Source organism: Balaenoptera borealis (assembly GCF_965194805.1).
Source record: "Balaenoptera borealis genome assembly, chromosome: 5".
In the NCBI taxonomy this organism is placed as follows: Eukaryota; Metazoa; Chordata; class Mammalia; order Artiodactyla; family Balaenopteridae; genus Balaenoptera; species Balaenoptera borealis.
Window position 1 is genome coordinate 139,978,912 of NC_138862.1, and position 26,476 is coordinate 140,005,387.

General features: G+C 40.5%; 2 protein-coding genes and 1 pseudogene across 4 annotated transcripts in view; 2 read left to right on the forward strand and 1 right to left on the reverse strand.

Moving 5' to 3' along the window:
• EFHB (EF-hand domain family member B) overlaps nucleotides 1–11,211 on the reverse strand; it is a 55,047-nt gene extending 43,836 nt beyond the window's left edge. Inside the window, exon 1 of the mRNA XM_082392855.1 lies at nucleotides 4,924–11,211. Within this exon, the coding sequence (XP_082248981.1) occupies nucleotides 4,924–5,844 (921 nt within the window). The 5' untranslated portion in view covers nucleotides 5,845–11,211. The remainder of the gene's footprint in view (nucleotides 1–4,923) is intronic.
• Nucleotides 1–26,476, forward strand: part of LOC309629083 (centromere protein U pseudogene) — a 385,624-nt pseudogene that overhangs the window by 85,315 nt on the left and 273,833 nt on the right. The window lies entirely within an intron of this gene.
• RAB5A (RAB5A, member RAS oncogene family) overlaps nucleotides 11,390–26,476 on the forward strand; it is a 30,657-nt gene continuing 15,570 nt past the window's right edge. Inside the window, exons 1-2 of one of the 2 annotated variants that reach the window (XM_082392823.1) lie at nucleotides 11,390–11,704; nucleotides 14,748–15,003. In XM_082392823.1, the coding sequence (XP_082248949.1) occupies nucleotides 14,841–15,003 (163 nt within the window). In that variant the 5' untranslated portion in view covers nucleotides 11,390–11,704; nucleotides 14,748–14,840. The remainder of the gene's footprint in view (nucleotides 11,705–14,747; nucleotides 15,004–26,476) is intronic. The other variant, XM_082392822.1, reaches the window with a different exon arrangement.

Sequence of the window (26,476 nt, forward strand, 5' to 3'; positions counted from 1 at the left end):
AAACCACCCACTTCTCAGAATTCTGCAGAGATTGGCTCTTTGCAAATTCAGACAAAATGAATCTTTGTGACTTTTTTTTTTTTTTTTTTTTTTGAGTATCAGGGCTTGCATGACTATCAGGTTCTCACAAGATTTACAAATAGGTGACCCCTTTGCCTCTACCCATCCCCCAAATAGCTATCAGGGTCTCTTTGTGTAGAAGAGGAAGAAAATAAGGCATCCCTTTGCATGACATTTACTACATTGTAAAATCATTGGTCTATTGGTCTCAAGTCTCTAGACTGTAAGGTTTTTGGAAAGACGGTACTGTATCATTTTTCATCTTTGTAGCCCTAGCGCCTAACATACTGTCTAGTCATTGTAGACAATATTATCTTTTTAAAACCTTTCTTTGAAACTTTCCTTCCTTCCTCCTCTTTGTACTTCAGGCCTCAATACCATTTATCAATGCACTTTTTAAGGTTCAGTTGTTTAGTCTTAATAACCCCAAGGTTTCTGCCATAGTCAATGCATTAATGTCAATCAAGGGACAGCGTCAGGATGTCTTGGAGAAATGACCATTAGAGAGATTTTGATCTCTACCAGAGTGCTGTCCAAGAGCCCTTTCAAGGGCCTACACAGAGAGGACCTCGTTTTACCAGACTCTTTAGTTCTTGAAGAGCACTCCAAAACTCTCCTCTTGGGCCACCATTTCTTGGCTTTTCCTGAATACAGGTCCTTGCTGCTATACCAATGACTGTTTTACCAGCAGGACGAGAAGGTCTAATGGGGTCTCATAAATCCATCAGAGCAGACCTTCACTTGCAGCCAACTCTGGGCAGCAACTTCAAACCACAGTATGAGTGTCCTTACAGTGAGATGCATCTGTTCCCCTCCCCCCAACACTGGAACAGCCTCTCGTGGAGATGACAGTTTCCTGAGTGCACCCTGATGAAAAGCTAGTGTCCACGCGGGTTGATTTTAGCAGGCTCTTCACATAGGTATTTCCATCTGAACTCTGCTCACTGTCATACTTGAAAATGGGTTTTGACCTCTCCCAAATGAACTTCTTCCCTTCTCTGAAACTGGATGAACTCAGGGGCATCAAATACTTCACCATCCTATCCCTTGATCAGGATGCTGGGGATCTCCTATTCTTTTCCTTTCAGTTGTATATGTTCCACTAAGCCTACGAGAAGTAGATAATACACACAATATCTAAACTGTTACAAGCATAAAGAAAATGAAAATATGGAAGACTTCTCAATTCTTTTCATGTGCTAGCATTACCCTAATACCAAACTCCCAGAAAGATAACACAAAAAGGAAAACTGTGTCCAATATTACATGGGATCATAGATGCAAAAATTCCACTAAAAACTGGCAAATCAAATCCTAGAATATATTATAATAATAATATATCACAACCAAGTAGGGTTTAGCCCAAAAATATGAAGATGGTTTGCTATTAGAAAATTAACTGTATTCATTCAGGAAAGATATATTTCAACAAACGTGGGGAAAGCTCTTCATAGTTCAAGCTCTATTCCTGACTTTTAAACATACTTAGCAAACTGGGAATGGATATGGCAAAAATAATACTTAATGGTGAACCATTAGAATCATTCCCATTAAAGTCTGAAAAGCGACCTTTCAATATTGTATTATTGATCGTAGGCAATGCAGTGAGATAGGCAATTGAAATGAGAGTTATATATATTAAAGAAGGAAAGACAAAAGAAGTGTCAATATGATTGTCTACCTAGCAAATCCAAAAGAAATAATAAGCAATTAAGACCAATCAGAGTTCAGCAAGATGACCAGATGTAAGAATAAAAAAAAAAAAACAATGAAAACAAACATATGAAACAATTTTCAATCTCATTATAAATCAAAGAAATGTGAATTAAAACAATGCCTTACAAATCATTATTAGTTTTTAAAACTTAGTGGTACAATCTTTTAGGAAGGGATTTGGCAACAAGAACTAGAGAAAGATTCATCCTTTGGCTTCTGTTGAAACTCTATCCTAAGGAAATATTCTAAGACATATACATAAAGAAGTTCATAGACTATTTTTACAGAAAAATCTGGAAAAAAATCTATTGTCCAAAAAGAGAGGAAATGAGTTATCTAAAGAATCATATATGGGCTTAAGGAAATATTGCTTTTATCACTAAAACATCTTTTAAGTTCTCTGTAATAACACTGAAAAATTTATTAAATAATAGTAAGTGAAAACTCAAGACAATTTTTATGCTTGCTGTAACAACTACATAAAAATGAATTAGGAGAAAAGTGTCATGGGAAGTATAGTACAGTCTAGAACTCAGACTCTTAAATTGGAAGTGGTGACTTCAAATCCTGGGGCTACCACTTCTTAGCTGTAAGACTTTGGCCAAATTATCTAATTTTCCTCAGTTTCCTCACCGGTAAAGAGTTAATACCTGCAAAGCTCCATGGGTAGTGATGTTGATATAGTAAAGCCACTGATAACAATTAATGTGAGGGCAGCAAAGTGCCAGTAGGCATAGTGTTAGGGTGATAACATTATTGTGTTTTCATTCCTGTTTTCTAAATTTTCTATGTTATTATCTTTGTTTTATAGTGAAAGTAGATATTTTAATATTTAAAAAATTATTTTAAAAGGAACCTTTTTTCTAGTCTAGGCTAATCTCTCCTCTGGCCTGTGATCCCGGTTCCACTGCCTCCTGCTTATCTAGGGTCTGGTTCCACCCATCTCGTTTGTGTTATCTCAAACTCCCCTACTGATTCACTAAATAAATAAAATTATTCCTAAATGGAATCTTTACTCTGTTCTCTTCACTGTCACACTTCTTAAGGGAAAAAAAAAGTTACAATAGTTTTCTCCAATTCTAATTTCACTCTTCAGTATATTGGAATCTGCATTCTCACTATGTTGCTAATTCCCTTAATGCCCAAAGCTAATTCATCTTTATTCTATTTACCCTATCAGAGACGTTTTAACACTGTTGGTCACTTTCTCCTTGAAGCTCTCTTCCCTGTCCTCTCACATTTAGAAAGGAGGACGTGAGAGGTAGCAGGAAGCAGAGGTTTTAGAACTGCCTGTATTGGAAACCGGAAGCTGGTTTCTGCTCGTGCGTGAGATCAGGTCTGAAGCCATAGACCCATAGACTGCAGAACCGATCCAGAAAGGAGAAGCAGGCATGGTCAAGTGAGAAGAGAGTGGCTGGGGAAATCCAGTAACGGAACCAGAAAGCAAAGTGGGTCAAAGACAAAAGAACACCCTGAGTCCCAAGGGGAACAAAAGTCTGCAGATGCCAAAAAAAAAAACCAAACAGTTCTGCAGAATCCCTGTGACCACTTCAGCAGAATTGTGTTCTCTAATCTCTCCTTTATTCCCAGAATACTTTAAGGATGCTCCCCTTATGTTGCTCAATACCACCCTCTCAGACTCACCTCTTTCTTCTCTGACTGTTTTTTCTCCCACGTAATCATCCAGCCTTCCTTCCATTTATCAAACATATATTTACTGAATGACCAGTATAAGCTGGACATTGTGATATGCCATGAAGCTACATGATAAATAAGAGAAAATCCTTGTCCTCAAGAGCTCACCTAGTTGACATTTCTTTCTCTGATCATCTCATGTGTTTCCCAAGGTAAGATCTTGCCTAGACCTTCTTTGTCCCATTTCCACCCATGGCTCCAACTGTCTCCCTGGCTTTTTCATCTGATATCCTGTAAATATCTGAAACTCAGGATGGCCAACACCAGATATTCGTGTGTCACCAAACCAGAAGATGTCTCATTATCAACCTAGAAACTCTTAAGTCATCCATCAACTTCCCTCTCTTTCACCACATAGATCCACAACTGGATGGCAATTCTTAACAATACCATCTCCTAAAAGGTTCTCAGGATTGCTCTCTCCTCTCCAATTCTTTCCAACTCTATGTTAATTTCAGGCCATCATTACCTTGAAATAGCCTTCTAACTTTTTCCTGTCATCCAATATCTTACCCTTCAAGTCCACCATTATTATTCACATCAGAATTATCTTTCCAAAAGGCAAATTTTATTTATTTCTTCCCTCATGAAGATCCACCATTGCTTCTGTACCCATACATTTTACCCCTGCATTCTGGACCTTTAGATTTCTTCTTCATCTCTTACCACCATGCTGGCTAAACAGCATTGCTTATACCTCCCAACACAAGAAGCTTTGGTCATACTCTATGCCATTCTTTGCCCAAGATGCTCCAACCGTTTCCATCTGACAAATACTGACACCTTTCTAAATTAGCTGAAATATTACTTGCTCTGTAAAGCCTTTCCTATCTCCTCCAAAAAAAATTGCCCGAACTTTCCATTGCGCTTCATATTTAGAGTGTACTTCTATTAAGGAAGAATTTGTTTCCTATGCATTTAGACAGCTATATAATATTTGTTTAGTTATTGTCTCCAGCATTGGAGTGAGAGCCTAAACCCATGGGATAAGAATCATATGCTTTTCATTTGATAGTGCCCTGGACCCAGCATAAGGACCACCACAAGTCTTTGCTGAAAGAATAAATAACTCACAGAATAATGAATAGAAAAAGCAAACTGTTTTTGAAAAAAGTACGTGAATATTAGGATATAACATGTATTGCAGTTGGAGGGTTGAGAAAATGCAGATTGAGGAATGAAATGTAGGTCAGAGGAGAAAGGAGGGAGAAATCAAAAGGAACCATTCGTGTGCACAGAAAACAAAGCTGACATTAGAAAAGGAGGCAGAGAGTCAGAGGAGATCGGACAAAGTAACAGCTGGAAAGAGTCTCTTGGGACAAGGAATATCAGAATCTCAACAAAATCTCTGCAATTTGACTCCGCAAATCCTAACAAGTCTCACTAATTTATCATCTTGATAGAGACATGGCTATACATAGTTCCTAGGGAAAGTACTAGGAAAAAACTTACACTTGGCAAGCAAGGTAACCGATCAAAAAATTTCCCAGAGTAGATGGGTCTGATGCGATCTGGAGGTTCTAGTCCTGGTTCAATGTTCTCAGTCTCCCTTTGCACTTCAGGTTGTTGAGCCAACTGGCACTCAGAAGGTCCTATCACCAAGCCCATTTGGGGCTCTGTAGGCTTCGTTTCATCTGGATCCTCTAGTTGGGGGAGCCCCAGGTCCACCTCCACAGGAGGCTGTATCTCTGTGCTGTGCTTCATCACCACACAGGTGGACTCTTTTTCCAGTTCCTGTCTAGGTTCCATACCCAAAGTAGGTTGCTTCCCCACTGAAGCCCCTAACTCTTCAGGGTCACCAGCCACAGGACATCTCCTGCTCCCTAGAGCCTGTGGACTTTCACACACCAGGCCCAGTGGAGACTGTGTTACCCTTCGAGGACAACACCCTGCCAGGAAACGCTCATTTTCTAAACCCGCTCTTCCTGGCAACATTCTCAGAGGAAATTTTGTTTCCTGTGAGGCTGAGACTCTGTTGACTCCTAAATTACTCCCGTCCATGAAAGTCCTAGAAATATTCTGTCTTTTTAATCTTATATCAAGCCCATTGCTCGATGGACATTTTGTTTCCGGTGAAGCCATCCCCTCCTCATATTTATTACTGCATGGAGAATCTTCTTTTCCTAATCCCACTCTAAGCCCCAACTCCGTGGGAGATGTTGTTCCCATGAAGACCCTTCTCTCTCCTAAGTCATCTTTTCCTTCCTGGGTGAGTGCCACGTCCATGCTCAGGGGAGATTTCCTCTCAGATACCCTCATTCCTCCAAGGGCACTCATCTCTAAGGGGTAAGCTGTACCTGGCTCGAGGGAAGATCCCAATCCCTTGGAGGGCCCCAACCCTTTGGGGGACCCCACTCTCACGAAAGAGCACATCTCCACTCGGACTCCCTGCCCACTGCTTCCTGCCCGCCACTTCACACCTAGCAGAGTTCACTGGGGAAAAGGAGATGGAGGTCTGTTTACCCGGTTACCTGGGAAACGGGGGCGGGGCTTGGAGCGCAGCTCTTTCCAGGGCAGGCCCCCGCCCATCTCTCTCCCTCTTTCTCCTCTCCCCCCCTCCTCTTTCTCTCCCCTTCGTTCCCCCCATCCTCCCTTATTCCTTCTCTCTTTTTTCCCCCTTCTTTAGTAGATTTGGAGGGCAGGAAAACTTGAAGGATGTGGTCTTGGGCTCTAGAGCAAATGACCGCAAACTTCTCTTTGGTTTCCCAAGCAACGCAGTCCCATTAGGATGGGTTCAGCCAGGGGCCTCCTCCTGGCCACGGGCCTATTAAATTTACTGGCGATCAGAGAATAAATAACCCTCTTTCTGGTGGTGACCACCAATTTTAGACCCTTCCTTGTGAAAGTACATGCACACTGCATGTAGTTCTTTCAGCGCTTAAGACATTCTTTAAAAATTCTGTAAAGTTACTATATCTGGCAGCTGTGGTAAGGAACATCTTAACGTCTTTGAAAACACACTTCAGTAAATAGGCTTTAAATAGCACTTCAAGTAAATATATTAAAATTTGAAATGCGTTACACAATAATGCATATTGAATTTTTAAAATAATGTGGCGAACTCAAAATTAAGTATGGGATTTTTTTTAAACTCAAGTTTTAATGAATGTGTATTTGGTGAATATTTGTCATGTTCTACACATATAGGGGATACAGAACACCTCGCTTAGAATTTGAATGAAATTTATGAGATTCCACTTTTTTAAGAAAGCCAAATGAAAAATTTGCAAAATCCAAATTTTTTTAAAAAGTGGTTAAGGGATACTATTTTACATTTGTAAAAACAGTGTCCTGTAATTTTCTAGATAGCTAATATAAATATTCTTCTCCCCCTAAGCAATTTAAATGACTTGATTGTGTGTAAATCAAGGTATGTCTGTATAAGTGTTCATTCGATTCTTTTGTTTACAAATATCTACAGTACTGAGTCCTCATTTTGTGTCAGTACTGGGAATGCAATGGACTAAGCCAATCCCTACCTCATAGAATTTATATTCTAGTAGGGATAGATAACCATCAAGTAAACCAATAAATAAGATCATTTCCCATGATGAGTGATGAGTATCATGAAGAAAACAGAAGACTTTGATATGGAGGGAAGCTACTTTAGAATTGATGGGCTTAGAAATCCCTTAGGTATGTGACATTGAGCTGAGGCTTTCCTGATGCCCTGCAAAGACACTAGCTTTTAAACCTGAATAGCTCAAGTTTCCATAGTCTTTTTCTCACTGCCTTGCCACCATGCCTACAATTCCTTATGCCAGAATTACCTTTCGGTTTGTCTCCAGACAGTCCCAGTTAAAAGTAAGTGTTACCATTCATTACCATCTATGCAAAGAGTCATTCTTCAAGTACACAATGGAAAGATTTCCTGGAGGAGAAGGTAGAAGACATGGAGTGTTGTGGATGATTGAGAGATGCAAGGTGCTGGGAATTCCTGAGTCGGTGTTTAGAGATTTGAGGGCAAAGGCAGCACTAAGGGCAGTGTTCAGTTCTGCATGACTTTATTTAGGCTCCAACCATTTTGTAGCTTCCTTAAGAAATTTTACCACCTAGTAGTTAAACAGGAGAGAAGGGGGCAGGGCACAACCTTTAAAAGAATAACATAGCCGGAGGACACGACATAAACAGATTAGAACCAAATAGGTCCAAGGTGGTGGACAAGTCGACTTCCACTAGACCTTGAGCCTCAGTATACGATCATTGTAACACATCAGCAAGCTGATGACACACCCACAGGCGCCATGACAGTTCCAAGATCAACCATAAAGGTCAAAAAGTGGGCGGTGGCCCAATTCCTGGAAATCCCCATCCCTTCTCCAAAATAGCTGGAATACTCCTCCCACTCTTTAGCCTATGAAAATTACCCACCCCTATAAAAACTGACAACCCCCGTACCCTGGTGCTGCTCTCACCTTCTGAGATGGCCCACACTCTGTCTTTGGAGTGTGTCTCTCTCTAAATAAATCCACTTCTTACCTATCACTTTGTCTCTCACTGAATTCTTTCTGCGATGAGACATCAAGAACCTGAACTTCATTAAGTCCTGAGACGAGGTGTGATCTCCGTTAAAAGACCATGGGTTCAAGTCCCAATCTGGGTTTTGGCTGGGTTTGGGTCCCGGCCTGTGGGTTCAAGTCCCACTCCAAGTTACACGGCTTCAGTAGGATCTCTCATTTGCTACTAGAATGTATCCAATTATCAGTCCTCCTCAGTTATCCAGGGTTAGGGAAAAAAAAAACACAGGCCTATTGTGAGTGGCAGTACAAGAGCAAAGCTTTACTGTGGCATTTTCATCTCTCCAAAATTACTACTGGATCTTAGAGGTACCAGCCACTGGAGCAGCACTCCCCAGGCAAACATTATGACTAAACTATAAAATACTGTGGAATGTATTCATGAATACAGAGAATTGGTTTTTTTTTTCTGGCCTTGCCCCGCAGCTTGCGGGATCTTAGTTCCCTGACCATTGAACCCAGGCCTCAGCAGTGAAAGCGCTGCTAACCTCTGGACCGCCAGGAATTCCCTCACGAAGGAGGTGAATTAAAAGACAAAACTGGTAGAAAGTGGGACTCCCCTGGTGGTCCAGTGGGTAAGACTCTGCTCTGCGCTCCCAACGCAGGGAGCCCGGGGTTCAACCTCTGGTCGGGGAACTAGATCCCGCATGCATGCCACAACTAAGAAGTCTGCATGCCGCAACAAAGATCCTGTGTGCCTCATCTAAGACTCGGCACAGCCAAAATAAATAAATAAAAAAAATATTTTAAAAATTGGTAGAAAGAAATGAATGAGGAAGCAATACCCTAGAACAATGATGGGGAGTTCCTAACAATGTATAAATTTCAGCATCCAGGTGTTATTTGTGAGGACTTAAGTCAAATGTTCACCATTCTAAATGTAATTAAGCTTGGGAATTCCCTGGTGGTTCAGTAGTTAGTGACTCAGTGCTTTCACTACCAAAGGCCGGGTTTAATCCCTGGTCAGGGAACTAAGATTGCACAAGCTGCATGGCACGGCCAAAAAAAAAAAATGCAATTAAGCTCACAAATTTTGGGGAGTCCCTATTATATCAATCAAAGTTCCTCTGAGAGGAATTTAAATCATGAATAAATTATGGTCCTGGTCCTTAAGAACTTTAAAATCCTAATGGGAATGAAAGCCTGAGGAGGAAAGTCTAGGCAGGTACTCTCTAACTCTAAAGGAAGGCAGATACATATTAGAACTATTACAGAGAGTAAAGTATCATGAAACTACAGGAAAAAGACCACTAAATCCAGTAGAAGTAGCCTCAGATGCCATCCAGAGGAGTTGGCATCCTGGCCAAGGTGAGACCTGCAGTGATGAGAGGTAGTGGTATTCCAAGGTGCAGAGAACAAAGTGATCAAAGATGCCAAGATGGAAACACACAGGCGACACTCTGGGAACACAGAGCAGACTGGTATGATTAGGTCACAAGGCAAGAGTTTGGGGAGAGGGAGTCTTTAGAAATAGAACGAAAGAAACATGGGTTGGGACCAGAGTTGAAGAACTTTGTACTCTATTTAGCAATTGCATATTTTTGAGTAGGAGAGTGACTGGCCAAAGTGTAAAGAATGGGTTGAAAAGGCAGGAGTGTGCATTAATTTCAGCTTATACAAATACTACCATGGCCCAGGCTTTGGGATTAGAGCTTAGATTTGGGATTAGAGAATTTTGGGTGACAGAATGGGACAACGAAGAGCTGAAGATGATTCTGCTCTTTCAAGTCTAGGTGACTGGGAGGCTGTTAATACCAGTCACCAAGCAGAAGCACGTTTGGGATGGAATAGGTCTGGTTTGGGGCATACTGTTGACATGCCAAAACTGATGTGACATATCCTGTTTCCTGATTCTTCCTGGGATTGTCCAAGAGGTATCACCATGACTAACATACCATATTGGAACCACCCCTTGGGGTAAAATGCCACAGACACCGTTTGCACATGACACATCATGTTCTTGGGGTTAGTAACTGGGAGGTTGATCTGAAAGGCTGGCTGTTCAAGGGTTCAAATCATCTTCATTGCAAAATGTTGACTGAGCACCGACAGGATACCTTAGGCCAAGTACACATCTAGACGATCAATACTGATGGCCTCATGGCAGGGCTATAAATAGTAAACAGCAAACTGAAAAAGCAACCCTCATCCTGAGGAAAAATCGATTTAACATTCTACCAAATTCCAAAAGGAATTTTGTTTTGTTTTGTTTCAGATGCCCAGCCAGGGACTGTTGTGTGAGATGGAGCCAAAACAGCTTGTCTTAAGTAGGTCTGCACTGGAGGCTAATGAATGTCTTGGATTCTTTTACTGGAATTGTGCTTAAGAACTCAGATTCTGGAGCCAGCCTGCAGGTTAGAACACAATTTCATCACCTACTCCGCGGTGATTTTGGACAAGTTACACAATCTCTGTGCCTCAAATTCTTTACCTGTAAAACAGGCACGGCACATTCGTGAATTCCACAGCCACGACTGAAGACTCCTGGCTGCCAGCCGCTGTGCTAGACAGCGGCGAGGACCACTTTGGGGAGGTAATATTCCAATGTAGGGAGGCGGACGATAGAGCTAGTTTCAGAGTGAGAGCCTCATAGCGTAGGAAGAAAATGGGATAATTCCTGTAAAGCGTTTAGTGCAGTAACCCGCGACGGTAAATCTTTGTAAAAGCTACCTATTATTTTATAACTTGCCCCTCCGCACCCAAAACAGGTAGGCTCTCAAGAAAAGCAAGTTATTATTGAAAATGTCCCCGCCTAAAGACAACTTTCGGGGGGGTGGGGAGGATCGCATCCTCCTCCCTGGAGTAAATGCCCCTTACCTATCCACCCATCCCCAGGGACGTGTTGGAAGGCTCTCTTGTGCTAGAAAAGCCCCCACAAAAAGGCCCCTTAGCCGAGCTGGCAGAGTTGGGGTGTTGCAGAGGTAGGGTAAGGGGAACTGGGAGCTAATATTCACAGAGGGAACTTCGCCGCCCCACACCTGCTGGGAGCAACACACCCAAGTTCTCCTGAGCTCCCCCCTAGAGCAGGCCGGCCGAGGAGTACCCCCGCCCCGTCCCCGCCCCGTCCCCGCCCTCGGCCACGGGGAGCCACGGACCGCCGCCCAGATAACAATGGCGCCGGCGGGGGCGGGGCCGCGCGCGCCCCGGGGAAGCGGGGGAGGGGAGGCGGCCCGCGGCCGTACCCGACCCCGCGGCTCGCTGGGGTCACGTGACGCGGCCGCCCCGCCCCGCGGCCCAGCCCGGACTCTTAAGGCTCTGGGAAGGGGCGGGGGAGCGGATGGAACGGGCGGACGGGGGACGACCGGAAGTGACGAAGGGGCGTAATCCGCGACGTGCGGCGACGTGGCGGCGAGGCCGGCGCCGGGCGGCGGAAGTGGCTACCGCGCTGGGACTGGAGTGTTTGTGTTTTGGTTAGCGAAGGAGCCGACGGCCGGCCTGAGGGGAGGAGGGAGGAGGAGGAAGAATTAGTGGGAACTCGAGCGCCGGCGGCGGCGGAGGAGGAAAAAGCAAAGAGGAAGGCGGAGCGGCGGGAGGCGGAGACGGAGACCAACGGGGGCGGCACCGCGGCACGAGCCCCGCACCGTCCAGTCTGAGGGGAGCGGCGAGACGAGGAGACGCGCCGCCACCGCCGCCTCAGCCTCAGCCTCCTCTTGGGCTCCGCCTGGGACCTGCAGCCGGAAGCTTCGGCGCCGCGGCCTCGCGCGCTGCGGACTCAGGTAACCGAGCCGGCCCTCCGCCTGCGCGGAGCGGGTCGGGACCCCGGGTGGCCCGCGGGCCCTGCCGGCGCGGAGTCCTCCGCCCTTCTCTCTCGCGCGTCGGGGCCCGGGACCGGAGATGGGCCGAACCCGGCGTCTCGACCCGCCGGCCCTGGTGACTCATCCTTCGAGGGGCTCCGGAGGCCAGGATTTGGGGACCGGCCGAGGGAGCGACGGGTGTCACCCTGTTCCCTTCTCAAGATGGCGCCGCGAGAGAGGGCCGGAGGCCGCGGTTCCGCCTGCTCCGTCCTGGCAGCCCGGGGTTGGGGGGGTGGTCTCCGGCCAGAAGCAGGCCGGATTCGGGGGAGGAGGATGGGAGAGACGGCCCAGGGGCCTGGCGGGGCCTGCCTGCTCGAGCGATCGGAGCTGGGTGTCAGTTGCTCAGGTGCTCTCGGAGGAGGAACTGGGGCCTCCAGCAGGTGTGAATTTGGGGAGCTCCGCCTACCCCCCGACTCCCTGAGCCGGGTAATGGAGGGAGGAGGCGGCTCGGGAAGCCGGGCTGTCTAGGGACTCTTGTCTCATCGTTGGAAGGTGGTGAACCGCAGCCTTAAACAACTCGGCACAGCTAGGTCGCTGAACACACTCAGTGGGTAGAGCCCTTTAAACGTGCTCTGTTGTTCGCCTCCCTGGAAGCTGGTTACTCTCCTGAGACTTTTTCAAGCTCTGAACGTCATAATTCACATATTTGGTTTTTGTGTTTTGCTGAAGTGGTGCCTAAGTGTCCAGTCAATTGCCTTTCACATAACTAGGAGGAAAAAACCCCACATGGACATGACTGCGATAATTTAGGACAGCTCAGAAACTTTATTCTTAGTGTAAAATGGGGATAATAAAAAGAGCTCGTAGGGTTGCTGTGAGCCTAATTCATAGGATGGTGCTTGGCACAAAATAAGTACCCAGAAATGTAAGCTGCTGTTAGTTTTGATCAAAGAGCACCCAGGAGGACTTTAACTCTAGAATGCCAGGTGTTTTCAAAAGATTTAAAAAGCACTTTATGCAAAATCTTGGGCTTTTGTGAAACAGAAGTTTAAGTAGTGAATGCAACTGTTACAAAACGTAACTTTTAACCTTAATGTTATGCTAACTGTATATTTATAATTAGATTTAGTTATGTTTTGTTTGAGATCCTTGGAGGGAACTATAATGCAAGGCTTTAAACCTTAAAAGACAAAGCTAAATCATAATCTTTTTTAATGGGCATCTGATGTTTTCCCTGAAATTTTGGGAGGACTGTGGAAATTCGGAGCATGTTGTCCTTGATGAGTAATTCAGTTTGCTGTTTTGTAGGTAATCAGACAGTTGGGAAGTGTTTTAGTTGCTATCGTGTGTACTATCGGAAGGTGCATTTTCAGTCTACCTGACTTTCTATTGATACTTGGTCATTATTTCATCAAAGGGGCACTTTAATTGCCAATTTTCAATCCCTGCTGTGTGTTGACCACTGTATTAGAAACTTTTTACATATATAGTCTCTTGTTTACTTCCCACAGCAGCTGTGAAAGTTAGGTATACTGGAAATAGAGGCTTTGAAATGAAAGCACTTGCTCCAGCAGAAATTGGTATAACTAGCCAGGATTAGATCCCCAAATCTTGTATGTTTTTGGGGGTGGTAGGAGGGTAGATGTGGGGTTGGAGCATTTTTTTATTACAGAAAATTTTTTAAATGTACAGAAGTAGGAAGAATAGTATAATGAACTCATCATCTAGCTTCAGTTATCTTATGGCCCATCTTGTTTTATTTACGCCCCCATTGTTTGGAAGCAACTCAGACCTATTATTTCATTTGTCAATATTTCAGTACGTATTACTAAAAGATAAGGACTCTTCAAAGCTGCTGTTCAGGTAAGGCAGAGGTGATTTTACTGCCATGAATGTAAGTTCTCATGGATATGTTTATTAATGAGTTCATGGTCAAGAGGGATTCTTGTATAAACTCATTTCATGGGTAAGGCAAATTTCTTATTAGGTACCTAAATGAAATAGAACAGTGATTTGAGAAGAGGAATCATCAGATTTAATGTTATTAGCACATGATCAGGTTTTGATTAAAGATGGAAGAAAACTATTATGATTGATTTGTGAGTAGATTGGAAAAGAGTTCTTTGAAAGTTCCCTAATTCCTTTGAGATTGAAATTTAGCGTTCTTAGATAATAGTAGAAGACATAGAAGTTGCCCTTCAGGCTAGTTTTTTCTAAATCTGTTAAATAGAAAGTAACGAACGACACATTTGTTAGCTCCAGAACTACAGAAAAGTATAACTAAATAAGACACTAATTCACTCACCACATAGAGAACTGCAGTTAACAGTTCCACGTCTGATGTACTTGAGCACATCAGAAAACAGTTTTAAGTCTTTTAGGCACCAGACACACCACCTACTTAATATATTTGTTGCTCCAAAGCTACCGTTAAATAAACAAAAAACATGTACCGTTTAACAGAAGCCTTCAAATAATAATGGCCAACATTTATTGAGCTGTTACTATGTTCTAAGATCTATTCTAAGAGCTTTCCACTTATTAACTTAATTTTACTCAAAACTGTTTTAACCTAAGTACTTGAGTCACCTCTCAGGTTGCCAGGGTTTGAAACTCAGCTCTGTTGAAGCTCCGTCACAGTAACTGTGTGACCTCAAGTTACTTAACCTCTCTGTGCCTGTTTTCCTCATTTTTAAGGATTGTAATAGCCAAATTTACAGGATTGTTGAGTGGCTGCGTTAAGTACTTAAAACCACCTGGCACAAAATGGAGTCTTTGATAAAGGTTAGCTTTAAAATGTTTTAAAAGCCTTGAAAATTACAGCATGACTTTAGGCTCAAATCTCATGCCTTTACGGTATTGACAAAGGTAGTGAATTAAAGTAAATGACATTCAGTGTCTATTAGAGGTAATAATTGTCATGCAATAATGTGTTACAGGCAGAATTTACCAAAGTGATTAATAGTAGATTTGCTTTGTTTTGCTGATTTGTATACTTAATTACTTCGTATTTGTTTTTTTACAGGTTTCTCTACCTCCAGAAAGAAAAAAATTGACACCTTGCATCCTGGAAGTTCATTTAAGAGACTGAAATTAGGGACTTCTTTCAAATTTGGACATGGCTAATCGAGGAGCAACAAGACCCAATGGGCCAAATACTGGAAATAAAATATGCCAGTTCAAATTAGTACTTCTGGGAGAGTCTGCTGTTGGCAAATCGAGCCTGGTGCTTCGTTTTGTGAAGGGCCAATTTCATGAATTTCAAGAGAGTACCATTGGGGGTAAGATTTTTTTTTATCCTTTTTTCATTTAATTGAATCATACGTTGACAAATAAGATTTTGCTGTTCTGATTGTATGATGATGGGTACTAAATAGGTCACAGAGTGAAGAGCTGAGCAGCAGACTCAAGCTTTATAACTTGATTTTTGTTAAGATAATGTTGTTTAATATTTTGATTTACTGGTTATCCCCAAGACGGTTGTATGGAAGCTAAAATACAGATGCAAACATGAGTGGAATCAGTGTCCTCAAGTATAAGATTTGATTGGTATCTTTCTTGATAATGATTAGAAGCTTCTTCAAGTTAATACATGTTTGTGCTGAATTATATTGGCTTTAGAATGAATAGTGAAAATAGTAAAAGTAAATAGTAAAAGAGTTAACATTACAATTCTAATTCTAAATAACTGAGGGAAGAGAAAAAGTGAGTGATTAATGAAGAGGGACATGAAAGGGAAATGGGACCTGAAGAGAAAGATGGAAGGAGAGGGGAAAGAGGTAGAGTAAGCCCTGCTTACAGTGGTTTTGGTAAGACTGAGGCAAGGGGACGGTAAGATGCAGGACAAAGAGGAGACAACTAACAGAGCATTGTTGTGAATAGAAGACAAGAAATTAGATAATTGAACCTCATCAGAGAAATCCACAACTGTATATAGCAAGGGGCAAAACAGCCTGTTTTGGGCGTCAGTTTCATCTGCCAAATGAAGCTTTTGAATTAGATACTGTGTGGACAGCTTTAAGATTCGCAGTATTTTGCAGGGGGTGTGTAACTAAGCAGTACCATGTTTTTCCCAGGTATTTTATACATTTTAAAGTCATACTTTTGAAATATGTAAGGCGGATACCCATTGGCATGTAGCAACTTCTTGGAGTCCGTCTTTCAGGAGCATAACTTTATGCTATGCATTGAGTGTATGTTCTCAAGTAAGTACACTTGAGAATTTTATTTGTAGTTTCAGATCCTCGCAATAAGATAAATTACAGAACTCTAGTATCTCCTGGCTTTTCCCTACATATAGGAAATACAGTAGATAAGTGGTATTTCCACTTTAATAGACTCAGCAGTATAACAGTGATTGTCAACCCCCTCCATTTGTATATCATGTTACAGTGTGATCCCATTTTAGTATTTTATGGTTTTTATAATGGATGAGCATCAAAAATATAGTCCATATCATGCAGCTTTTATTTTGATTCAGAAATCTTGGTATTTTAAAAAATTTTAATGAAGTGTATCACACGTTCTTTGTGGTTTCTTTGTTAATACATTTGTGTGTGTGTGTGTATATACCGTTTAATAATGAAATATAAAAATATATATACGTATGATTTAATAATGAAGTATTACCTCTCAAGCTTTAGCCTCCTCCAGAAAGCAAATTGGGCCAAAGTTAACTAGCCCACATGGTAGGAAGAGTTTTAAAGAGTTTGAGGTTATGTCCACCCACCTTAAACTGGTGCAAAAAGTTAGTTGTTATAAGTGCTTTTTGGCAAGTGATTGTCAGTTGCAGCATTTTCCAAAGTACATATGCATCTTAGGCAAAATACCTGGGCCGATATGTTTGGGACTTGCTATGTGCTAACCCTGCCCCCCTTCACAGTACATATTAAAATAACAAAAACACTGAAGTACCGGTAGTGAAGGACTTAACTCCTGGGAAATGTAGCCTGAGACTAGAACTTTGTTTTTGTTTTGGATACTCCCAGTTATCTTCGAAGTGTATTTTTTCCTAATGACATCTCAGGAAGGACATTTAAAAGAGAAATTTAACCCCTTATCAGTGCATCATCATAAATATACATATCCTCTGATATGTGTGTATGGGTGTGTATATATATATAATCTCCATTTCCATTTAATACCAATTAGATTGTCTACATTTCATTAATGAAATTGTCAAAAGGTTTTCATTCTAACACATAAAACTTCCTTAATATTTTCTACGAATACAGATTGAGCTGGCTTTTTAAACCAACTTTAGAAGCACTTTACATCCCAATTTCTGTGTTAATGGTTACTGGCTGGATACCTTTCCACTATGTTGACCACATATTAATATCCTTAGGAGGTATGACAGTGCCACTATGACTACAGCTGTGAGCCCTGGTTTTTTTGTTTGTTTTTGAGAGATAACTGACATAATATTGTGTAAGTTTAAGGTGTAAGACATATTGGTTTAACTTGCCTACAAAGTGAGCACTGTTTTTTTGTGCTCTTTGCTAGCAGCTCTTCACCCTTAAGGACTAGAGTAGAATCTAAGCATTTAAGGATCTCAAGGTTTGAGCTATTTAAGGTCTGTAACTTGTAGGTAATATGTCTTTTTGTTTTGGCTGATGTGTGGTAGGAGCTATCTAAAAATGAACCTGGCCAGATGTTTTACATTTCATCGGTTGTTTATTTTTTACTTAACTGTTTATGTTTAATAACATTAGTTGCGGTCTGAAGAGCTCACATAAAATTTTCGTCTCTGCTTGTGTTGTAAGGTGGAAATCATATACTGCACTCTTGAATTTGTGTATTCTAGAACCTTATATTCATCAAGAACATCAAGGTTTCTTTAGTTTTTGTGGTTCTTCCTAAACATGATAGCTTGATTTAAGAATCCATGTTGTCTCACAATACCCCACACCCCTGCCCCTTGACTCTATAGCACTCATAATGAGATAGGTAGTTAGGTGGTGGGTTTAGTGCTTTGGGGAGTTCTAGCTTATTTGTAGGGGTTTAAAGTCTGCATGACATTTATGTTCCTGTTGTTTGTCTAAGACGAGCCCATAAGGTTAGCAGGGAGCATTAGGCTCAGAGGGTTGTCATCCTTCTTGCTAGCTCACCTGGAGGCGCATAGCTCTTCAGTAAATACCTGTTGGATGTTTGGACTGGCCATCTTTCATTTAACACCTTGAACACCTGAAGATTTATCTTAAGTTTTAACAGGTCTTCCACGTGATTCTAATACATGCCAAAGTTTGAGAACCCCTGCTTTCTGTGTTCTGAGGAGCCAGTAGTACATTTACACTACATATTAAAGTTCTCCCACAAATGGAATAATTGCTTTTCTTTTTTTTAAACTGTAGGATTTTTTTTAAAACTTACTGTTCATCTAACTCCTCCAGTTTGAGAATTACAAGTATTATGTACTGGTTACATTACGTATTACCTGTTATTTCTTTGTATGGGAACTCCTTCCTTTTAACCTGCTAGGCCTCTTTAAGAGAGCATGGCTCCTTTCCTTCTCTGTTCCATCAAGGATACCCTGCCTTGTCTTTACTTACGGGAGTTAGAATATCCATAGTTTTCAGTTATCTGTACCGATGCTGCTCTCTTTCATTGCCACAAATAATCAAGGACTGGTTATACACGAAATTAAAGAGATAAGTGTCTTCTTTTTTAAGCTATTTTCAGCAGTTATTAACCCTAAGTAGAGTGTCTAAAATAATTATTTCAGGGTTGTTTTTACTGGAAGAACAAAGTTTATTCTATATTTAACATCCATCCAGTTTCCTCTAAGGGGCTACCAGGACTTGTTTTTCTATTCAGATTCAAAAACATCTGGGGGAAAAATTATTAAAATTAAGAAAAACAAGGTTGGTTTCAAAGTTATTATTAACAGTCTTTTACCTTACCTTATCAATTTACCACCAAGACCTTCTTAAGAGTCGAGCGTTATGGTTAAGAAAGGGGTGGCGGGCGGCTCTATATCCACATTGTTTGATTTAAAACTCTAGCTCCAGCACATACCACGTATCATCTGAGGATTTAAAACTCTAGCTCCAGCACATACCACGTATCATCTGAGGATTTAAAACTCTAGCTCCGGCACATACCACGTATCATCTGAGGCAAGTCATGCCCAGCTTTATTTGCGTCTTATATGAAATGGAAATAAAAGTACCTTACTTGAGAGGTTTTTGGTAAGGATTAAATGAAAGTGCATATACATTTCTTGGCACAATGCCTAGCATGGAGTAAAATGCTTATTAAATATTAGCTATTACCATTACCATCACCACCATTACTTTTTGCTGAGTCATTTTTATCACTGTTGATATTTTTGTTGTATAGTCATATGACATTATTTTAGAACCGTGACTTTTCCACCTAGTGCAGAGCATTCGATTTAGGATTTGACAGTGTTAAAGAATTTTATGTCCAGATTTTCTCCTCTTGGAAGATAAAGTTTCTTATTAAAAATTATAGGAACAAATAAGATGTAAGAAACTTTATGAGCAGGTACTTCCTAAATTTGAGCCTTTCCAAAAATGGAGTTTTTGCAGATTCCTTCAAGGAAATAACATGAGCATATACAACTGAGTTTCTTTAAATTCTATATGGTAGATTCTTGCTTAACCCTCCCACCATTTGTTGATTTTCAAAAAAGTGGTTATTCATGTATGTTACATTAAATGCCTGCTCCCCACATCAACTAAGATATTTTGGAAGTTTTCTCAGAGAGAGAAATTACACAGTTATATAGAATATGACATGTATGTAGATATTAAAGTTGCTTCCTAAACTGAGAAATAAAAGCAGCTAGAAAATTTAAATCTGAATAACTTATGTTTTTCCTGTAGTAGTAAGCTTTCTACTATTGCCCTTCATTTGTTAGCTGTAAGAAAGACTTGTTTGTGTAATTGTAATCTGTGCATTTGTTTACTTCCTTTATCTTTTTGCATCTGCATATTGTTTTCAATTAAAAGTACTTTTGAGAAAGGATAGAAGACCTAGGGACAAACCACCAGCATATAGTTTTCAATTCATGAGAAAAACGGTTTTTGAAATATTCATATTCTTTCTGTTACAGTGAGAGTTAAAATTTGTGGGAGTTTATCTTTTGGTTTTAAGTGAAAGAATATTACCTTTATGCATAATAATATTTCCTTCTAGAAAGTACATATTCAGTATTTGAGATAGGTTGTATTACTAGGAGAAATTGGTAAAGATTTGGTATTTTATATGTTTGTACCAGTTCTGACCTAAAAAATTTTAATAGTCTTAACATCAGTTATTCCCCAATGTTCCAGTTTAAAATGTTATCATATGTGGCTACTGAAGCATTGCTGTGAATTAGCCAATAAGCTTAGCTTCAATCCTGGCTTCCTTTTACAAACAGCACTGTTTACACATTTATAAAATGAGAAGAGTGAGCTAAATAAGGATTCTTTTAGGGCAGACATTTTTTAAAGTGTGTACTCTCCTCCACATTAAACAATGCAATCAATATAGTTAAACCTTTTCTTCCTCTTAAAATTTATTTCACAATTTGGGATCATGAACGTCTGTTTTTGCCCTGTCTTACTTAATTCATCGATGCCCTCTGGTGTTGCTGAAGTATTCAAAGCTGTTTGGTAGAATGATTTTGCCAATTAGCTCTAACTATGGTGAACTACCTCTGTTGATTCACTAATTTGCTGCTTTTATTCTGCTATTACTGGGAAATAAGATTATTGAGCTTTTCTGAAATTCATTCACTCAACAAATTTACCAAGCTCCTAGCACTGTGCTAAATATTAGAAATCAAAGTTAACCTTTCCCCCTTTTGGGTCTTACACCATAGTAATCTGAGGTTACTTATATGCAGTCTTCCTTACGATGCATGCTGAATTAATTCATCATTTGGAGTCATCATTGAGAGCCTTTTGTTACCAGGCCTCTTGGTGGCAAATAGGGATGTATTAGAGGGAGAAAAGCAACAGGAGTAATTCCAGAGGCTTTTGATTTTTGATCATTGGCTATTTTGATGTAAACATGAACTGCAACTTCCAAATTACTAAATTCCTCAAGATGAGAGTGAAGTCACATACTGGATTTTGAAAATAAGAAATAATCCTTAGTGTTTTACAAGTGTTGCAAAACAGTATTTGAGGGAAGTGCTGGTGAACAACATTCACCCTCTTTTCCAGGTAATATAGATGAGGAAGGGTAACAGCAGGATGAGGAACCAGTCATTCGCGGGTTTTTAGCCTGTTTGCAAAGCTGAAGATAGCAGGCACTCTTTGGATTCAAAAAGAAGAGATACTGTGATGATATGGGACTGTAGTCACTCTAATTATCAGACACCTTCAGCGTTTCTCAGTTAAAAAAATAGTTATTTAGGGACTTCAGTGGTTCAGTGGTTAGGACTCCTGCTTCCACTGCCAGCGGGTGCGGGTTCGATCCCTAGTTGGGGAATTAAGATCCCACATGCCATGTAGCACGGCCAAGAAATTAAAAAAAAAAAAAAAAAAGTTATTTATCCTCACATAGAACGAGAGCCAGGAGTGGTTCCACTTTGTTGATATCAATTCTGTTTGAGGTGTAACGTGAATGTATCTTGGACACATAGGGTACTTTAATATTAGAGGGCTTGAACGTGAATTTAGACAATCCTAACTTTCTCATCTATTGTATTCATAAGTCATTTGTAAATTTTAGAAAAATGTGACTTCAAGGAAATACAGGGTAATTTTAGGATAGCTTGTAAGGTAATTTTTAAGTTAGTTACATGTCATATGATGCAGTCATAGAACTTATACGGCATTCTCACAGTGTCATCTGGACCTTACCATAGCTATATGAGGAAATACTAATCTTATAGATGAGGAAACTGAGGCAACAAAAGTGATTTGCCTGAGGTTTTGCAACTAAGTGACAGCTGGGATTAAAGACAGATCTTTCTTCATTGCCACCTGTATTCTGGAATTGATAAAGTTTAGGGTCAGGATATGCATGACATAAGCATTCTGTTATAAAATGTGTGGTACTTGGCAGGTACGGAGCCCCTTATATATTGATTTATTGATATAAGGAAAATAATGTGAAAGTTTTTTGTTTTTTTTTTTTTTTGTGTGTGAAGTTTCCTGACATCCTAAGAGGTAATGTCTTCCACTCAGGAGCACTTTTTTTTTTTTTTTAACTTTTTTTTTTAATTGTATAACTATATATACATTTTTTTTAAATTTATTTATTGATTTATGGTTGTGTTGGGTCTTCGTATCTGTGCGAGGGCTTTCTCTAGTTGTGGCAAGCGGGGGCCACTCTTCATCGTGGTGCGCGGGCCTCTCACGATCGCGGCCTCTCCTGTTGCGGAGCACAGGCTCCAGACGCGCAGGCTCAGTAGTTGTGGCTCACGGGCCCAGTTGCTCCGCGGCATGTGGGATCTTCCCAGACCAGGGCTCGAACCCGTGTCCCCTGCATTGGCAGGCAGACTCTCAACCACTGCGCCACCAGGGAAGCCCCAATGTGAAAGTATTTTTAAATAAAAATTCAAATCACTCATGTTCCAAAGTGAGCACCACTGTGTTCATTTTTATGCTATCCACATGTATCACATTTTTATTATTTCATTGATTTGTCCTTATAAGTCAAATCTCAAATGGTTGACATCGAAAAATGTCCCTCCTATCTTCTACCCACTTAGTTCTTTTTCCCAGAGGTAGTGTTACTTTGTCCTTGCAAAGTTACCATTATATTTAAATCTGTGTATTTTCTCCTTTTTATGCAATTTGAAACATACCAGACCTACTGTAGTATACTTTTTATTTTTCACTTTAATACTGTCCCAGTTATCTACTGCTCAGAAACGAACCCAAAGCTTAGTCATTTAAAACAATTATTATCTCTTTTGTTTCTGGGGGTTGAGTGGGCTTAGGTGATTTTCTGATGTCATGGGTGGCAGTCAGTGCTGGGGCTAGAATCATCTCAACACATCTGGCAGCTCACTCTGGCTATTGGTTGGGACCTCAGCTGGGGCTGTCAGCCAGAACACCTGCATGTGGCCTTGCCACCTGGTTTGGGTTTCCTCACAGCATGATGGCTGGGTTCAAACATGAATATCCCCAAAATACCAGGCAGAGGCTGGGTAGCTTTTTATGACCTACCCCCCAGAAGTTCACATAGATAGCGTCAATTATGTTCATATCACAGGCTTGTACAGATTTGAGGAAAGAATGTCAGTGTCATGTTGTAACAAGAATGTGTGTGAAATCTTCTGGCCATCTTGGAAAATACAATCTGATTTTTCATATCATTTTATGAAGAGCATCCTCATTTTTCTTGGCTGTATCAGCATTCCTTTGAATGGGTCACAATCAGTACGCTTTATCAGTTCTAGTTTCAGATTTGCACATTGTTTTATATTTTGGGGCGTTAACAGCGCTGCATTGAATAATTTAATTCATAGTCATTTCTCACATATTCCAAGTATTTCTGTAACATAAATTCCTCGAAGTTGATTGCTGTGTCTTAGGTTATAGACTTTTGTAATTCTGATACACTTTTCCACACTGCCCTCCGACCAGCAATGCACAGAATGCCTGTCACCCTGTTTTACGAACTCAAGGTGGTGTCACCCTTACGGATCTTTGCCGTGCTTAGGTGCCTCGATCTCTGCGTTGTTTAATGTATGTTTTTCCCGTAATAGGGGCCAGGTCAAGCATCTTTTCATATTTTTAGAGCCCATTATGTTTCCATTCTCTGTGAACTATTTATAACTTCATGATATGTTTATATAGAATCATTTATAATAGTCCTACTGTTGTATTGTTTCATTTATTAACGATAATACTCAATATCTGTATTGTATTATATTGTATTCATACTAATTTTAGTAACTGACAGTCTCCTATTTTTTAACTATATCCTTATTGTTAGACATATAATGTTTGCATTTTTGTTTGCTGTTTTAGGTAATCATCTAATAGTGGATGTATTCTTGGAATTTTTTCTTCTCTGGACTTATTTCTGTAGGATCAATTTCTAGATGTGGTTACTGAACCAAAGTAATTTTATTTAATGATTATGGAATCAAAGGGATTCCAGTCTCTTCATCACTTTTTTCTTCCCTTAAAGATAGATATTTGTGATTTCTTTGAGCCTTGCTTGGCATAGATAATTATATTCTGGGATTGCAGGTTTCCTGTAATTGTTACTCTGGGGCTTAGTCTTCTCTGTCTCTTCTGCCTTCTTTAGCTTGCCTTTTTCCAGTCTTATATTGTAAAATACTCAGATATCAGAACTTTTATTTTAAGCTCACTTAGTGGATAGGCTTATTGCTAAGCATTAAAAGAGTCACTTTCAAGGCCAGTAATTTTTTTAAAGTCTGGTAGATTTCCTTGAGACTTGGGAAGTATTAAGTGCTAGGTTCTTAAACCAAATGGAGAAGGGATATCACTAAGGAGAAGGGGGAAAGAGGCCTCCTCTGCAAAATAGCCAGGGCACAATCCTTGCACATTATCTTTTATTTTCTTTAGTTTGAAAATTATATGCCTGGGTGTAGAATTTTCAGCATTTCTCTTTCTTGGTGTTCTCTGAGCTTCCTGGATCTGTAATTTGGTGTCTGACATTATTTTGGGGAAATTCTACATCTTTATTGCTTCACATATTCTATTCCTTTCTTCTCCTTCTGGTATTCCCGTTATGAATATAGTACACCTTTTGTAGTTGTCCCACAGTCCTTGGATATTCTGTTCAGTGTTTTTCAGTCTTTATTCTCTTTATATTTCAGTTTTGAAGGTTACTATTGATAGACCTCAAGGTCTGAGGTTCTTTCCTCAGCCATGTCCAGTTATCTAATAAGCCCATCAAAGGCATTCGTTATTTCTCTTGTGGTGGTTTTGACCTCTGGCAATTTTGGGGTGTTCTTAAGATTTCCATGTCTCTGCTGACATTGTCCATCTATTCTTGTTTTCTGTCTTTACCATTAGGGTCCTTAGCACATTAATCCTAGTTGTTTTAAATTCCCGGTCTGGTAACTCCAGCATCTCTGCTGTTCCTGGTTCTGATGCTTGCTCTGTCTCTTCAAACTGTGTTTTGCCTTTTAGTATGCCTTGTGATTTTTCTTGCTAGGTGGATATGATATAGTGGGTAAAAGCAAGTGCCATAAATAGGCCTTTAGTAGTGCAGTAAAGAGTTGTGTGTGTTGGGGGGGGACCATTCTATAGTCCTGTGATTAGGTCTGTCTTTTAGTGAGCCTGTTTGTCTAAACAGTGAACTTCACAAGTGGTCATCGGTTTTTTCCTCCCCCCCCTTAGATGAGACAGGATGGCTAGAATGGGCTGGAATTAGAGATTTCTGTTCTCCCACGTGGAAGGATAGAACTGGCTTGAGTTGGATATTTCTTCCCCCAAGCCAGTTAAGAGTCTGATAATACTCCAACAGGTTATTCTCGGATTAACTAGTTTCTCATGGGGACAGGCTTTGTTAAGAACATGGTAGTCTGGTTTATTTCAAAATGGTTCCTTTTCCTCTTACCTTGCCAGAAGCAGGCAGGGATTTTTCTCTGTTATGTACTGTGAGAACCTGATCAAGTTCCTGGATGTAAAACTCACAAAAGTGTGGTGCCCCCCTCCTCCCCCATGGCTGGTGGGTTCCCCTGGAGTTTTTAACTCAGATTTGTCCATACCTAACCTCCAGCAATTTGTCAATTACAGTTTCCTACACCAGCACTGGTTTCCTCAGGTTTCTGCTCTTATGTGTTGTGGTTTTCTGTATCCACCTGGCTTGTCTTTCCAACTTGGGGGACAACAGATTGCCCTGTGTGACCTCACTACTTTTTAGATCTAAGAATAACTGTTGATTTTTCAGTTTATTTAGCTTTTCATTTGTCAGGATGGAGTGGTGACTTCTAAGTTCCTTGTATGCAAAACCAGAAGTCATCTTTGCTTGCACATTATAGGAATTTTTTAAAGTACTGTTTAAACTATTTAACAAAGTATCTGTTGTCCATAAATGTCTTTCATGGACATATATCCCTTAAAGCTGAGTTAATTTCATTAACTTTTTCTCTTGATGTTTGTTGGGGAGCATTTGTCTGATACTAGCTAATAGCTTGTAACAACCTCTCCCCTTTCTCCCATTTCTTCACCTTTCCTCTTTGTGACGTGTGCCTTCATTCTGCTTCCCACTTTAGTATTTGGAACATGATTGTTATATAAAACCAGTCAGGTGAGTAAAGACTTTAAGGATTGTGCCCTTGGTGTGGTAACCACAGACTCTCAGCCTTGAAGTTTCAAATATTGGTTTTATCAGTTCATTCTAGGGTGATTGGGTTTGGGGTACTAACTTAATACTAACCAAGTTCAAACTCCTACAACTAATTTTAAAACAGTGTACATTAATGTACTATCAGAAATATTAGTATGATAATGTTCAGCTAGTGACACGTGACTAGCTTACGTCCTGGCTAGTAGATTCCCTTAGAAGAGCTGGGTGTCCTTTAAGAGTAACTGTCAAGCTATGATAGTAAAGGAAAAACACATTGACCTCTGTTACTCCTATATTATTTCTGAAAAAAATTGCATGAATTAGTCTTTTTAAAAGTATATCTTCCTCCTAAATAATGTTGGAGAAAAACTGATCCTCATTTTGCATGACTTCATGCAGACTTCCTTATGTATCATTAACATTTTCCAAGATTGCATTCATTTGGCAACAATTATCTTTAGATGTTGCTTTAATGATTTTTGTTGTGATAAAATACACATAATAAAAATTTTACAG